Here is a 17498-nt window from a genome sequence, read left to right as displayed (position 1 = left end):
TTTGATTCCTTTCATTGGTTTGTATGAAAATAGGTTATATCACATAGAATCAACGTAGTCTGAACATATGCATATGATATGTAGTATAAATGTATTCTGTAAGCTATTTCACTTGAAGGCAGCATATTTAGAATCAATAAGAAATATTGGTTTATAATCGATTTTTTCAAGTTTTTATTGTTGACGAATAATTTAATTATAAGCAACAATTGAATTGAATGTACTGCAGATGTAATATAAGTGTATTAGAATACATCTTATATAACTTGTATGATGTTTTATAAGCCGCCATTTTTTGCGCTGTTTTGATTATATAGGTGTTCGGTATTAAGTAAATATAACAAGAAAAATACTTCTGAATAAGTATTAAAAGTGAATTTTAAACTATTATATAACAAGTTGTGTTACTTGGGAGCGCCACATTGGTCCATTTGGAGAGTAGGAAAACAGCCGATGTAGTTAATTCATTATCGTGGAACATCGATTCCATGATGGTTTCGATGAGAACGCTAGTTTGTTTACCTTTTCTTGTACAATGAATTAACTACATCGGCTGTTTTCCTACTCTCCGCATCGACCAATGTGGCGCTAGCTTCTATGCGAGAAAAATCGCTAAATGCACAGAGAAAAGACATCCAACTCCAGTTCTGAAACTGTGTAAGGAATTTAACGGTCTTTTCAAATCGGCAACACAAGTGGCAAGAGCGTGGCGCTGCAATCGATTAATTTCCCATACTAATTTTATTCACCACTTGAAATGTTTCAATGAATTAACTACATCGGCTGTTTTCCTACTCTCCGCATCGACCCATGTGGCGCTAGCTTCTATGCGCGAAAAATCGCTAAAAGTAAATCGCAAAAATATTGTATGGCGAATACCATCTAAAGGTAAATTTTTCAAAGTGGAACACATTATTCGAAAATATATTTGGTAGTGGTTGTGCACAATGGTGACCACTATTAAGCCTACCAAATATTTTTTCGGGAAAAGCTTTGCATTTCAAGTAATTCAAGTTTAGATGCATTTCGCCATACAAAATTAAATTAATTTACTCCTGCTGATCAACTGTGGCTGCGCGCAAAGCGGGTAGTCCATTCACCACTGACTGTGGCAATATGGTGTTTGGCGGCGTTAGTGTGGTCATCGTGTATTGGTTTGCAACCTCACTCAAGTGAAGATTCAAATCCTTACACAACTTTCTGGATGAAATTTGTTCTAGCCTGGATGTCTGTTCTCTGTGCTAAAAGTAAATCGCAAAAATATTGTATGACGAATAGCATCTAAAGGCAAATTTATCGAAGTGGAATACATTATTCGAAAAAATATTTGGTAGTGGTTGTGCACAATGGTGACTACTATTAAGCCTACCAAATATTTTTTTCAATAAAAGCTTTCTATTTCAAGTAATTCAAGTTTAGATGCTTTTCACCATACAAAATAAAATGGATTTACTCCTGTTGATCAACTGTGGGTGTGCGCCAAGCGGGTAGTCCATTTAATGAATACTGAACGTCAAAGTTGTTCGAACAAAAATGAACACCATGTTGGTTTTGTTGCGTTCTTATTGTTGTTCATAATGTTTCTTTGAAAACCTCAATAAGTGTGGTCCACTTGGTCGAAAGGCGTTCTTATAGCGGTTGTCAGAAGGTTGTAATGGAATAGTTAACTTTATTAGCAGTTTTATAAAATTTGTCATGAAAACTGCTTATAGAACATTTTAAAACTTAAAATGTTACTTGGGATCAACTGTGGGTGTGCGCCAAGCGGATAGTCCATTCTCATGGCGGCGCAGAACATTTTGCGTCATACAAAAAACTAGTTATCTACGTTACACGCATCGTTACATAAAATAGTCAGGACTCAAATCATACACGAACGATCTTCACAAATGTACAAACTCAAAGACAAGATCAATGAACTTAATTCTTATCTACTTGAAAAGATAAAAGTGTCAAAAGCTGCAAATAAAACTAAAATAAGAAATAAAAATAAATAAGTTGAAAATTTTCAAATAATACAACAAAGTTATCTAACTGAATTCGAAACTTTATTTTGCCTAAAAGAAACAAAAACTTCGAAGCGTTACAAAATGAAACATGGAACTTAAGCGAAATGGCAAAGATTATGATTTTTTTTTTCAATGGACTACCCGCTTGACGCGCAGCCACAGTTGATCAGCAGGAGTAAATCCATTTAATTTTGTATGGCGAAAAGCATCTAAACTTGAATTACTTGAAATAGAAAGCTCTTCCTACAAAAATATTTGGTAGGCATAATAGTGGTGTCCATTGTGCACAACCACTACCAAATATTTTTTCGAATAATGTATTCCCCTTCGAGAAATGTGCCTTTAGATGCTATTCGCCATACAATATTTTTGCGATTTACTTTTAGCGGTTTTTCGCGCATAGAAGCTAGCGCCACATTGGTCGATGCGGAGAGTAGGAAAACAGCCGATGCAGGTAATTAATTAAGGTTTAGGAAAAAAACATTGAAATGAAGTTACTCCTGCTGATCAACTGTGGGTGGTAGGAATGGTAGAAAAAAACAATGATCGTTTCAACGCAAATAGTCTTAGTTCTTCCCACTGTGGTTTTTGTAATAGCAATGTGGCATTTGAAGTCATTATTCAAAACCCCTAATCAATTTGTTCATTGAATAATGGGTTATAATCAGGTACATTTTGTTTCACTTACCGCGAGGGTCGACATCGGTCGTGTGCTCAGTCTCTCTGCAGAATAGTTTCGAACGACAACAGTTCCCAAGCGGTATGATGGATTTTGATTCAGTGCTTCCAGAAGTGGGAGGATTTGGATTATACCAAAAGCTTGTGATTTGTGTTTTACTTTTGCCTGCTGTAATACCATGTGCATTTCATGCGTACAGGTAAGCTCTATTGTATTATAGCAGATAGCTGTCGTTCTCATAGTCATACCTCATCAAAATTAAAAATATAGTTAATATTTGTATAGTTCACATCCCTTAAAATATCGAATGTATAAATAATAGAATTTCAGCTTATGTAATAAATTCAATAAAAAATCCAGAAAGAAATCAGATTCATATACACTTTTTTTTCTCCTCGTAAAACTAGTGATACATATATAGTTATTTTCTTTAAAAAACACTAAATTTTCGTGGCAAGCCAATTTATAAATATGTCTTAAAGACTTAGAATGTCTATAAGTATAAGACTGGGTCAACAAAGTCGATTTTTTGGAACAAAGCTTCTTCGATTCCTTTTAGCGTCCAAAACAACTGTGCAAAATTTGGGAGCGATTGGTTGCGTCCCCGTATTCTGCATTGCGACTGAAATTTGTATGGAATTTAATATGGGAAAAGTGATTTTTTGTTGCATTTTTCTCTTAAATTGTATTTTTTGTCTAAAACGATCTAATTACTTGTTAGAATAAATAAAAACGCGTATGAAAGATTCAACCAGAATATTCAAAGATGAAATTCGGGTTAAATCCTAACAACAGTACAATTTATTTCTGCACCCCCGAAGGGATACTGAAAATGATTAATAATCAACTCTCATACTCTATAAAGACGTGCCTTTTTCTACTGCAGTAGAACAAAACGCGCCTTTCTGAGAACGAGAATCAGTTTTATGTGAGGGAGCATTAACAGAAACCTTCTGAAAACCGTAATTTACCAGAAAGTTTTGTTGCTTAAAAAGGGTCAACGAATCGTCACATACACTGAAAAAGAACAAATGATGTCCCTTTTCAGTCGGTATGACTTTGTTAATCCTTCAAAAGTTTGCCAGAATATTTGGATTCTGAAAAACTATTCGATTCAAAACATCATTTTGATTTGAATCTTCAATCGCTTTCCATGGAATACGCAAACAAATGCTGTTGATGAAGATTATATTGTTCAATAGACCATTCCCGTCTGACCTAACCCCCCTTTTTTATATTTTTCTTCGAAAGATACATGTTTTTGATGATTATTGACGTTTTCAGATTTTTTTTATATGCACTCCTGATTTTCTTACAAATTTTCAAAAACCGGGAATTTCACCACATTTTGAAATTAAAACCCCCATGCGAAGTAGTTTTTGGTTACCCTAACAATGGTGAACTTTTTCTTCACCACTCAGAAAATGAGGTGCACCATGGGAGCCCTATTCTATAAAGTTTGTTTATGTTCTGAAATGTCAAACTGCCGGATTCAATCAGTTCCAGAACGGCCAGCACATTCAATCGCTTCAATATGGGTTCCAAACGAATTGGCCGGGAACACGTCTCAGAGATTCCTGAAAGTAATCTTCACAACCGTCGACTGGATTGTGGAAGACCTGCATTGCGGCGGTGTACAATCATTACCGGAAAGATATCCGACGGGGAAGGTAATTTCCACGTCCACGGATCCTACCAGCTTATCAACCAGCAGATTGAAATGATGAGATCGGAAGGAACGACGGGGAAACAGCAACAAAACTGGACCAAATTATGGCAACCGCCTCTCACGTAATCCTGATGGATGTCTGGAATAAAACTTTTGAGTAAAACCGCTACGACCTCGACTACGACTTTACGGAAGTAATCCAGCACGGACCAGGCCCCTAAAGGATGTGGCGCCACGAATGTTGGATGGATGTCAAACAGGCCAGAAGGAGATCAACGTAATGCTCACGCTAGACGAATCGTACGCCAGTGGTTCCTGCATCGAAAGTCCTGGAAATCGTTTGTTTTGAATACGCGAATGTACTATGTTGCTACCTTACACGGGGAAGAAGATAATAGACCCGCGCTTTCCCAACTCTGTTTTCGCGGCGCACCAGCCTCTCGCGGGCCCGCTAGAACTAGTAAAAAAAAGCGAGCTTGCGACTTAGAGACGCAAATGGATCGAGATTGATCGTTCCAGTTTAAACCGATATTTTTTCAGGTAAATTGTCGATCGCATTTCTACGCCATTCTTCAAGATCAAGATGTCCGGGCTCCAGAAAATGTTGACACCGGAACCATGTAATCAGAAAATGTGCCTGCAGAAAGTGCGTAACATATTGTAAAAATCGAGCAGCCTTACGATGTGGAATCAAGCTTGATCATCAGTGAGGAAAGTACGCTGTTCCAAGCTCGATCCGAAGCGTGTTCAAAGGCCGATCACAAATATGCAAGAACAATAAGAACGCGTGATGGGGGCTGGCCTGTATCGATCGGATCACAAACAGCAGCGATAACAATGAGGTGGTGGTGATAAAAATTTCGAAGGGATTCATTCCATTAACTCCAGTGGGTACAAGCCAAAATACGCGAAGCCTTAACGGAGGGGTTACTGGAAATAAAGCCCGAACAGACAGAACAGGTAGAAGTCTCGACGTTCTGTATATGTTAGTATTGTTGAACGGAGTTACTTGCAACATTGCATAGTTATTTTTTGTATTTTAACCACAATTTGTGCTTTAACAAAGTCTTACATGGGTGCATAGGGTTCAGAAATCTGCTCAGAATTTTGCGTTGAAAAATATGCTCATGACACGAGCTACCGTTGTTGGGGATGAGAATGGTGTTGGAGCTAGTCCACCATGGCCACGCAGGCCATAGCGAGGCTAGCTCCATCGATGTCTGTTTCTTAATAATAAATAAAAAGAACGCGAGACATCTTCCATCAAACTAGACGGCTGCCGACTGATACCTCAATCAGCAACCGCTACACTCTTTATTCATTCCAGGTATATACAATGAATTAACTACATCGGCTGTTTTCCTACTCTCCGCATCGACCAATGTGGCGCCAGCTTCTATGCGCGAAAAATCGCTAAAAGTAAATCGCAAAAATATTGTATGGCGAATACCATCTAAAGGCAAATTCTTCAAAGTGAAACCCATTGTTCGAAAAAATATTTGGTAGTGGTTGTGCACAATGGTGACCACTATTAAGCCTACCAAATATTTTTTCGGGAAAAGCTTTGTATTTCAAGTAATTCAAGTTTAGATGCATTTCGCCATACAAAATTAAATTGATTTACTCCTGCTGATCAACTGTGGCTGCGCGCAAAGCGGGTAGTCCATTGTTCAATCTTCTTCAATAACAACATACCTACGCCAACAAATCTACCTCGCTCCAACACTCCAAACTCGTACCTGAAGGTTCGACGCTATCCGAGCGCTCAACGCTACCTAACTTCCAACAAATGGGTCAAAAATGCATACTTCCACATTCATTGTTCAAAAAGTATTGCTTATTTGCATGAAAAAGTCCTTTGATCACTGGAATATGATTTTTGGTACTGCATGCATAAATTATTAAACAATATTTGGAGTTTGTCAATTTTCCTTAAAACTACAAGTGTATGAAAATTGACCCACTGTTACCCCCTCGAGGGGGTGAGAATGAGTCAAGGGAACCGAATTTGTTCCGCATTGACAACAAAACAAGTTAATAAAGTTCTGGTCAAAGTTGATACTACTTACCAATAATTTATTATATGATGGCTATGAGTTTGAGATTCCAAAAAGTATCAATGCACCTAAAAGTATGCTGTTTCATCGAGCCTTAAAAGTGACATTTTAAAAATAGCTTATTTTCAAGCTTTTATCGACGATTTTTCAAAAATTAACTAGGTTAACCTAGGTTAATTATTGTTTTAGAAACCTAATTTTTCGACAGGAACTGCTGACACCACGACACCACTACGATGACACCAAATAATTTTTGATTTGATTTTTACAATATTTAATTAGATATTTCAGATAATGCCAATCTCGCCTCTCTGACCCATTGTTACCCCCAACGACGATACCTTACGGTTTATGTAAAAATTTTCCCTAAAATTCTGTTTGGTCATATTTCGTTTTCTCTATGAATGACGAATACCTTAAGAAATAAGTTGAAAAATATGACTACTTCTATTGGAATTTAATTTAGAACTTTTTCATGTCTTACATGCCTAAATTTCTACTCTTGAAATTTCATCATCAAGTATTTTACAAGTTCTGCCAAACACTTTGATCGTTCTAATGTGACTAAATCGTTGGCTCAAGCATCCGTCATCATTTTTCGAAAAATAAAAAGCAGTTTTCTCGCTGTAAACCAAAACAAGGGTCATGAAAATATATTCACTGCATTATATTCCTCATGTGGAGTACAGTGAATATATTTTCATAGCAAAAGCTTTTGTTTTGAACGAAAAAACTGCTTTCAAATGTTTGATGATGACGATGATTTCAATGACGAAAAGTTCAACGTTAAGGATCTTAGATTGCTTAACTTGGAAGGAGATGAGAATTTAATTTGAAGGTTTCCTGGGATCCCGGGAAATGTTAGGATATCAAATACAATAATAACAAAAATACCGAATCCTGGGATTTTTTTTTTCATTCCGGGAAACAAATCCCTCTGGTTCTAGTTGTTTTCCATTGGGCTACACCGAAAAATCATCCAAAAATATAATCATGTTTCACGGAATAATCTGTTTATTAACTAAATATAGTGTCTGATTTCAAATGTACGATACTTTCAAGTATGCTTATTACATTGCTTATTAGCATTGCTTAATCTAACAGAAAAAAAAATCAACTGATTTCGATCCGAAGATCAATTTGACCTCAGTTACGGTATTTAGGTTTTGCTTAAATTTTTTGAGCTACAGACTGGGAGATAACCATTTGGATTAAAAGTTTTAGTAAAAGTAGTATAATTAACAGAAGTAACCTGATTTGTTAAATAAAAATGCTATGGCGTTTGCATGTCACGATTTGGATCGGGAACGGATCAATGGATTCAAATTGTTCCTTCACTTTTGCATTCGTGTATACTGTACTATAGTTCTTCGACATGTTGTTGAGAAAAAACAACAGGAAAAGTAGGGACAGGTGTAAAACGAGAAATACGTGTTGGATTTCTCCATAAACCATGTGGTTTGTGTTTGCATGAGCATGAGAATGAAGCATTAAGAAACTTTCGGATTATCTAAGCCGTTGCTAGAACTTAAATCACGTCACACTATTCGCAAAAAGAGCACCTATGGATATTCTGGCGTAAAAGTTGGACGAAAATTCCCAGAGAACTTCTGAAACACACTTATTTTCAACTGACCCGCGGAAGTGTCTCGCTATAGCTATTACACTACGCCATGGAAAAATTCTTAGGGACATGCAGCAACTCAAATTAAAAAGCATGTTTTCAATGTTTGTTTCTATTTTATTTTGGCATTTCTACATGTTTTTTTCATCAACAGGAATTTTTGAATTCAATAGATGTTAGAAAACACGCCACCCAGTATAAAGCTTCCTAACTTCCAATAATCACTACTCACTACCATAGCATTCCCTCCCCCCCCCCCCCCCCCACCCCACCCCTTACTTCATCACACATATTGCGTAAAGTCAATTTTCCAATCGAATTTCGATGTGCAAAAAGGCTCAACACCACAGCATCCTACAGGATTCAGTTCGGAGACACAAACATCCTGAAGTTCGCCTTGATCACTTTCGCGTAAGCGTGCTTTGTTAGTTTTGTCAAAGACCACCACCACACACACTTCGTCGCCAGAAGCTTCAGTGACCGTGTAGAACACCTGTTAACACTACTGTGCTGCTTTCCCGTCATTTTAGGTGTTTCAAATAGATTACTCCCCCAGGTACGAGGACTGAGAAAGTTGCTGCACTGAAGCTTCCGCTAGCTTTTGTAATCCGTGCGAATTGTGAGAAGTTAAAACTTCTGGCTTCCCCTGCTACTTCGATTAAACATTGAACTGGTCGGAACACACACACCGATGCCGGACCAGGGGTCAACGGCGACACCGAGTTTGCATTTTTTTTTTTCTGGGGCAAAATTCCGTAATGTGCTTCAGAACAACGTCGCATTTACTATCAAGTTGTACTTCCTGAATTGGTATTTCGCCGGATAGATGCAAATTTCTCCCACGTTATTATCGAAGTTGCTTCCCGTCCGCCGCTGTGAAAAAGGCTTCTTCGGCAGAAACCTGCGAGACGTGTTAGCCACCGATTCGTTGACACTGCTGGGACCATCGATATTCTGCACGTTTTACATTCACTTCGTCTGTAAGAAAACCAAAACAAACGTTTGACTCTTCGTTCGTATTACGTATCGTATCGTTGGTATTTTCGGGAGTTTTGTTCTGTCCATCAACTTAGATGTATAAATTGAGGAAAGTTCAAGGAAAATTTTTGAATTTAATTCGTTTAAGAAAACCTGCGATGACACCAAAACAAAGCTCCCGAAAATAGCATGATTCCCTAACCTTAAGAAATTACCCCTGCAGCATCCAGTGTTCAGCTCGACAGTACTAGCACTACAAATTCCGATTCCACCTGGAGATCGCTTAATCACTTCCGAAGCAGAATACTTCATTTCGTTCGCTGGAATTTATGTTCCGATGACTTGATGTTTTCGCCAGGGTCACTTGTGGCATCGTATAGAACTGCTGTTAACTCCATCACAGCCCAGTATATTTACTTCTTCCGCTGCTGTTTTCCATCCTGTGGGTTACTCCTCCGATTTTAATAACGAAACTCCAATTTTGCTTCCGATGGTTTCCGAAACCTGGGGAAATCGGGAAAAAACTGCTGCTGCTACAGTGCTCTTTGACACACTGAACTGGCTGTATCAAACACCGGAACTAGGCCAGAGTCATCACCGACTTCACTTCTCAAAATTGAACCTGTACTACGGTCGGTCTACTGGTGCAAAAAACGTTTTTCGTTCCGCAAACGAATTCTCGGAACCGATTTGTACAGATTTGACCGGTTGTCAAATCAAATAAAAACAAAACAAGCTTCTGACAGTTCGTTAATCAGAAACTCACCACGTCGCTGCTGTCGACCCATAGAGGAGAGAGGGGCACGACGGAAATTGGGGTGAAATAAAATTTAGGAGACTGTAGGGCTAAAGTGCTACTTCGCAGGTTTTTCATCGTTTTTCAATAGTTAGGGTCTTCAAAACATATGGGTTCTTTGGGAAAGTTTGCTCAATAAATTGTCGGAAAGCCGTAGAGCACATAAAAAAAATTGACGGGAATGGTCTATTATAAACTTAAAATCAACCACCGAAAAAAAATTTGGTAGTGGTTGTGCACAATGGTGACCACTATTAAGCCTACCAAATATTTTTTCTGGAAAAGCTTTGTATTTCAAGTAATTCAAGTTTAGATGCATTTCGCCATACAAAATTAAATTGATTTACTCCTGTAGTCCATTCCCTCACGGTCTCTCCCCTCTCTATTGAGAAGGTGATATGCTTATGATCTGAGAGAGATACCTCGTCAGATACTTCCCAAGAGGTAATTCTATCTGTTAGAATTTGGCTACAAAGTGTTAAATCAAGTACTTCATGTCGCCTTGAGTTAACATATGTTGGTTTGTCCCCTCTGTTACATATATCAATGTTATTAGCAGAAATAAATTCTAAAAGGGACTCACCTCGTTTGTTGATGTCACTGCTTCCCCATACAGTGTGGTGAGCGTTGGCATCGCAGCAGATAATAAATTGCTGGTTTTGTTGTCTGCAGCTGGTGACAAATTCGCAGATTGAGGACGTCGGAGCTTCTTCTCCATCACCAGGAAAGTAAGCTGATGCTATATTAACGATAGACTTACCCCTGGTTGTTGGAACCTCCACCCTGATGGCTACGATGTCTCGTTTGATAAATTCTGTAATGGGAGTAAAATTAATCCTTCCATTTACTAAGATAGCTGTCCTTGGAGAAGGATGGCTATCATCATAGAGTAACTTACATTTTGGTGTAGTAAGGCCTATCACCCTATGATTGTTGACCCACGGTTCCTGTACTAACGCCAGGTCGAGGTCTTCTTTGGCAAACCTAAGCAAAAGTACGCCTGATGCCCCTCTTGCATGCTGTAGGTTTGCTTGAACCTTGCATGCTGTAGGTTTGCCTTAACCTTCCTCGATGTTGGTCATCACAATCACAAAGTTCGTTCACAAAGGTTACTATTTCACAAAGTTTTCAAAAAGTTCACATTGGACAACACAGCCTACATAAAGCTCATCCTTCTGCACCGAATACTTCTGCTTCGTCAAGTATTACCACAAAGAATCACAAAGTCCTTAACACTTAGCATTGGAGTCCCTCGTCATAACAATCATAAAAATCTTCTTCTTGGAACTCCTCCTCAACACGATGCCCAGCTGCATTCTTCCGGCGGTTGCCGATCTCCGCTCCTCCAGCTATCTTCAGGGCATACAGCTCACCACTTAGCTCCGCGACGGCTTCCACTCTTCCGCTGGCATTCATTACCTGGCACTTCGACTCCACAAAGTTCACTCTCAGTCCCTTCTGTGCCTGCTCCAGGACCGAGAGCAGTCCGCAATCCAATTCTGGGATATACAGCACATTCTTCACTGTCACGGTGTTCATCCTTCCGTCTCCATCGACGCACTTCAGGAGTTCCAACACCGGCGGATCTGATCACGGAGCCGTCCGCCAAGTTCACATCGACCTTCAAGTGCTCGTCGATCTCCACAAAGAACTCTCGGTCACTGGTCATGTGGCTCGAGCGTGGCTGCAGAATTGCCCGTTTTTTATTACTTCAAAAGCGCGAAGCAAACACTCATTGAAAATTGAAAAGTAAATGATTCCTATGAAAATTCTGTGACGCACCAAGTCACCTTAACAGCATCTCCATTTTCACCTTCCAAGTCTGGTATTTTTTATTATACAGGCGGGAAATAAAAACTTTTTCTGCCATCTCGAAATTGTAACTTTTCTGTTGGCGCACACTGTACGCACGAAGGTACAGCCAACAATACACGCGAACGTACCCGACGGCGGTACACACAGACTCCGTCACAAAATGTTCGTTTTACAATCGATCACCACCACGGCTACGACAACAATTAATTACCTACATCGGCTGTTTTCCTACTCTCCGCATCGACCAATGTGGCGCTAGCTTCTATGCACGAAAAATCGCTAAAAGTAAATCGCAAAAATATTGTATGGCGAATAGCATCTAAAGGCAAATTTAAAGAAGTGGAATACATTATTCGAAAAAATATTTGGTAGTGGTTGTGCATAATGGTGATCACTATTAACCCTACCAAATATTTTTTCGGGAAAAGCTTTGTATTTCAAGTAATTCAAGTTTAGATGCATTTCGCCATACAAAATTAAATTGATTTACTCCTGCTGATCAACTGTGGCTGCGCGCAAAGCGGGTAGTCCATTTCCCCGATTCGCGGGTCAAAATGGAACTTTCATAAAGCAGTCTTCTTTTCTTCTCGGCAGCGGGACAAAATGGTGCACCACAAAGTCTCACCGGCACTTTCCAACTCGTTCTAGGCGCCGCTCCAACCAAACGGGAAATAACAATTTTGCCAACCACTTTTTCTCACTGAGTCTGTCCCGGTCACTGTCAGCTGTTCTTCCACACAGCAGCTGATGGAACACAAGCCGAATCGATGTAATAAAAAAGTAATTAATTTTACTCCCCCACCGACCGGTACCACACAGAAGCAATCATCCGCGGGATGATTTTGCACTTCCCGACTGTTCCGAGAACTTTTCCGGTTTCTTCACCACACTGGGCTCATTACCTGTTATACCCCGGACACACATGTGATACGAGTGTGATTCCTGTACAACGGTACGCAGTGTCAAGAAAATTTTAACAAGACTGACTTGAACTGAGACAATTTTCAGTATAACACTCATTTCAAGCGCAATGAATTAACTACATCGGCTGTTTTCCTACTCTCCGCATCGACCAATGTGGCGCTAGTTTCTATGCGCGAAAAATCGCTAAAAGTAAATCGCAAAAATATTGTATGGCGAATACCATCTAAAGGCAAATTCTTCAAAGTGGAACACATTATTCGAAAAAATATTTGGTAGTGGTTGTGCACAATGGTGACCACTATTAAGCCTACCAAATATTTTTTCGGGAAAAGGTTTGTATTTCAAGTAATTCAAGTTTAGATGCATTTCGCCATACAAAATTAAATTGATTTACTCCTGCTGATCAACTGTGGCTGCGCGCAAAGCGGGTAGTCCATTGTACAGTGATTCTTGTATCACCTGTGTGTCATAAGTGCAACAATGTACAATGCATGAACAATAACAAGCATACATACATTAGGCAGGGTCGGCGCAGGGCCTAATGATATTTTTTTTTTTTTATTATAGAGGTTTTAAACCTAGGTTCATTCGCCTCTTACCTAATGATATGATGATAAACATTGCAACATATATTAGACTGGCCCAAATATTCCAACACAAGCATGCGTTAGATTGCAACCCAGCAGGACATCGCAGCAGAGGCAGGCCCTCGATATTGAATATTGATATTGATATTGATATTGAAGGAAAGTAGTGCGAATTCAAGTGTGAATCCGTTTACCTTAGCGTGCAGATTTTTTACCGTGATAATATATCTTTTCTGTTAGATTTCCAAAATGCAAGTCGAAAATATGTGCCAGATCATCATTTATTATGAAATTCTACATCCTCTAGTATACAACTTAACCTGTATGATAATGAAAATCTCCTACAGTCAATTGTTCATTGCAGCAATTCCAAATCATTGGTGCAGAATACCTGACTTTGAAAAAGTTCAACCGTGGGCCTCCAAGCTTGCAAAGGAATTAAGGTAGTGTATGTATGACCTTACACCAGAATCACGTAGCATTAATTCTATTTTATTATTTGTGACAGTATTCCCGTAGAATATAAAGAAGGCCGATCTCAACTTACAATGTGCAGTATGTACTCCAGAAATTATTCGCAAGTAGCTGACGTGATAAACGCTGAAAATAGCATTACATTGCTAAAAGAAACATTTCCGCCAGGAAACATTACCGGTTGCCTCTACGGGTGGAACTACGATACTTCAGTGTTTAAATCTACAGTTGTTACAGAGGTAATAAGTGCAGCTTTTATTCAAAATGTTCACCAAACTTTGATTGTTTTTTTTTTCTTTAATAGTGGAATCTAGTATGTGAAAAAGATTTTTATCCGACAACTGCTCTAATAGTGTTCGGAGTAGGAGGACTAATAGGAAACCTCATATTCGGATATATGCAAGATTATTGGGGTCGTAAGACTTCTTTTTTCATATATTTGTTCATAGAGGTAACTGCATGTGCGTCTGGCGTACTCACATGGAACTTTGAACTTTGGTTGATAACTCGGTTCATTGTTGGTTTAACAGTACCTGCCATTCTTTCAAGTCCTTACGTTTTAGGTAAGTAGAATTGTTCGCCGGCTTTAGTTTTTTAGTGTTGGGTGTATTTGATTTTTTTCTTTTCTATTATAGCTATCGAACTTGTAGAGCCCAGTAAACGTGATTTTTGTACCATTGTTTCTAATATAGCGTACTCGATAGGTCTTATATTACTCGCTGGTGTAGTGTATCTATTTCGAGATTGGAGATCACTGTCTTTAGCTGTATCACTTCCGCTGCTGCTATTGTTTGCTTTTTATTGCTTCATTCCTGAATCGCCGCGATGGTTAGTGACTAGAAATAGATTCAAAGATGCCGCACAAGTAATGGTGACTATGGCAAAGTAATATTAGTTTTACGTAGAATCTATGGATTATTTATTTTTAATATTGCTACTTTCAGATTAAATGGGATGTCTATTCCCTCAAATTATGAACACACTCTAAAATCTAAATTCAGTGTATCTACAGATGTGAGTGACAAATTGGCATATAATTATGGCATAAGAGATCTGTTTGCTGGTCGCCAAATGGCCCGAAAGACAATTATTATAACATTCATATGGTTTACTAACACAAGTGTCTATGTAGGTTTGAGCTACTATGCCCCTGCCCTAGGTGGCGATGAAATTTTCAATTTTTTTCTGGCTGGTTTAGTGGAGCTTCCTACCTACATTGTACTGTGGCCTAGTATTCATTATTTCGGAAGAAGGTGGATTTTGTGCATTTCGATGATAGTTGGAGGAATAGCATGTCTTTTTACGTACGCTTCACAAACCGGTAAGTAACGTTTGGTTCACTTTGAATCTGGATTTTTTTTTACTGAGCAATTACATTCTCATCCTTGTTCGTCAGATTTGTGCCTCTAATGTTTGTAGGCAAAATTCAAATTGAATTTTTATATGTTTCACGTTAAATAGCATAAATGCATGAAAAAATAAAGTTCAAGAACACAATTGTTAATCGTCTTTTTCAGATCGTACCATAACTCTTGCGTTGTATTGTATAGGAAAAATGGGTATATCATCAGCGTTTGTGATTTTGCCACTAGCTGCTTCTGAGTTGTATCCAACAGTTGTGCGTGGACTGGGAATGAGCTTTAGTTCAGTGATTGGAATGATTGGGCCTATTGTGATTCCTTTGATTAACTATACGGTAAAATCTGGAATATGGATATGGAAAATACATGAATGTTTCTCTAAAACTATGTTGTGGCATTTCAGGGAAGTGAGATGACTGTTTTTCCGCTAATCATAATGGGAGTATTACTCATTAGTGGAGGGTGCGCAAGTCTTTTACTGCCGGAGACGAAAGGAGTTAGTTTACCGCAAACTTTGAACGATGGGGAACGTACAGTACTGAATAATCCATTCCGAAAAGCTTGCAGGAGAATAAATAAATGAAAGATTTAGCAATGGTTTCACCAAATTAAAATACCTTTATGTTTCTTTTAAATTTTGTAATTTTGATGACATCCACAAAACTTTTCTAGATGACTGCCACTTATGCGGTTTCTTATGTAGAAATTCCTCTGGGTTCAATTTCTGGATCGACCTACTATCTACTTCAACCACAGAGAACAGACATGTAAGCTAGAAAAAAATCTCTCGAAAGCTGTGTAAGGATTTAAATATTTTTAGCATAGGGTTATAACACAGAGAAAATTATAATATATACACCCCGATCAAAAGTTTGGGGTCACCCCGCCAATTTTTACCAAACTTAGCATAGCAATTTAGTAAAAAAGTTATTAAGTAAGGTACCCCGGGGCAAGTGAGAATCCGGGGCAAGTGAGACCTACAGCTATATATTTTTTTTTATTTTTTTAGTTTTAAGGCAAACATTCTTCATAGAAAACATAGGTATCACACCAACGGATACTTTGAATTCAAAAATTGTTATTGTTCTCACCATAAAGAGCCCGATCATATGTAATTTTCAATTCACTAAGTGAGATTAACGTACTCTACTACATTCGTCGTTTAAAAATAGAATAACAAATAAAGTAAAACTTTTTCGGTTTCAGGATAATATTTGGAGTGCTTGCAAATTATTTTAAGCGAAAAAGCTGTAATTTATTTTCATATTACCTTTAGTTAACCACTCTCACTTGCCCCAGTGCATTTCAGCATCTGGGGCAAGTGAGACCTATGAGGGCAAACAAACACAATTTCATGGTTTGATCTCGCTTTCTTCAGCCTCATTCAAAATTTATACAAAAGAGAGGAAAACTTCGGTGTCTTAAGTAAACAATCGTTGAATTACGCTTAATTACTTCTATTCTGATAATGAAGCTATTGTTTAAAATGGTAAAGTCTTCGGTAGAACATATTTTTTTTCGCAACCATCTATTTTTCACATTTTCGTTCAAGCAAATTCTATTATTCTTTTCGTTTTTCGCTGCATAATGAGTTTTTCTGAATATTAAGGAACCGACCATAAAATATGAAAAAATAGGAAAAAAACCCTCAGTTGCCCAGCTGTCAAAAGGTGATTTCGAAAAATCTTTTCGAAATAGATTTTAGGTACCAAAATAAAATTCTAAAAATCTGAAAAAAAAAATCATAGTGGTTCAGAAAAAGGTGCTCTTTCATATAGAATCAAAAAATCAATACATTTTTCTTAATTTAAAAACCCAATTCATCTTATTCAGGCATATCCACGTGAAAACTAGTGCATTGGACTGAAAAAAGTTGAATTTTGTCCAATTTTGGAGAGCTTCGACCCCCCAACTACGTCACAAGTTGGCGCCTATGCCGCAGCGTCATACTTGCAGATTTTTTTAGTACGTACCGCAGGGCTTCCGCATTCCATTGCCGAACCCATTGCGCTTTCCGCAATCAAATAAATAAATAAAATATTTGACGCTGTGTACTACATGTCTAAGGCCCCTGTGTACTAACAGCTTAATGCACCCTGATGTCTTTGGTGCGAAAGAAGAAACAAAAACGAAAGAGAAATGCCACTTTAACTCACGGAATAATACATCGACATATTATTCCGTACGGAAAATTAACAACATGACTGACAGCATCGCATGACAGTGCCATCTGTTGGCAAATCTTTCTGGCTGCAAATTACTTATCAACTGCGAACGCTTAAGTAATTTTGATTGCAAAAGTTTTACGTGACCATTACTTGTCCTATCTTTTTACACAGTACTTACCAGGTGGAAACTAGCCATAAGGCAAAAGCATTCTCTCCGAAGTAAGCCGAAGTTAAGAAATAGCTGAAGCTGCAATACCATACGGGATACGAGCTACTTTTAGTGCTTAGGAAGCCACGACAACGTCCAGATGGACTGGCAAATATGTGTTCAATGTTAGATATTTAGATTGTGTAACT

The 17498-nt window shown here is 38.3% G+C and overlaps 1 protein-coding gene across 2 annotated transcripts; it reads left to right on the top strand.

Annotated features, from left to right (window-relative positions):
- The first annotated feature begins 2701 nt into the window (after positions 1-2701).
- Positions 2702-15587, top strand: LOC109414997 (beta-alanine transporter). Of its 2 annotated transcripts, none has more exons than XM_019688866.3 (8): positions 2702-2887; positions 13486-13581; positions 13647-13851; positions 13917-14175; positions 14248-14497; positions 14557-14933; positions 15130-15308; positions 15377-15587. In XM_019688866.3, the coding sequence occupies exons 1-8, from the start codon at positions 2772-2774 to the stop codon at positions 15554-15556; spliced, it is 1662 nt and encodes a 553-aa protein (XP_019544411.3). In that variant the 5' UTR covers positions 2702-2771; the 3' UTR covers positions 15557-15587. The 2 variants fall into 2 exon arrangements, with proteins under 2 accessions (XP_019544411.3, XP_019544412.3); XM_019688867.3 differs by having other exon boundaries at positions 2731-2887; positions 13503-13581.
- The last annotated feature ends 1911 nt before the right edge of the window (positions 15588-17498 follow it).

This window comes from Aedes albopictus, chromosome 2, assembly GCF_035046485.1.
Source record: "Aedes albopictus strain Foshan chromosome 2, AalbF5, whole genome shotgun sequence".
In the NCBI taxonomy this organism is placed as follows: Eukaryota; Metazoa; Arthropoda; class Insecta; order Diptera; family Culicidae; genus Aedes; species Aedes albopictus.
Note: the sequence above shows the minus strand (reverse complement) of the source record. Positions and strands in the feature narration are given on the sequence as shown.

Coding starts and splice junctions, on each gene's coding strand:
- LOC109414997 (XM_019688866.3), top strand. CDS start 2,772: ATGATGGATTTTGATTCAGTGCTTCCAGAAGTGGGAGGATTTGGATTA. Junction 14,934..15,129: donor TACGTACGCTTCACAAACCG/GTAAGTAACGTT, acceptor CGTCTTTTTCAG/ATCGTACCATAACTCTTGCG. Junction 15,309..15,376: donor TTCCTTTGATTAACTATACG/GTAAAATCTGGA, acceptor GTGGCATTTCAG/GGAAGTGAGATGACTGTTTT.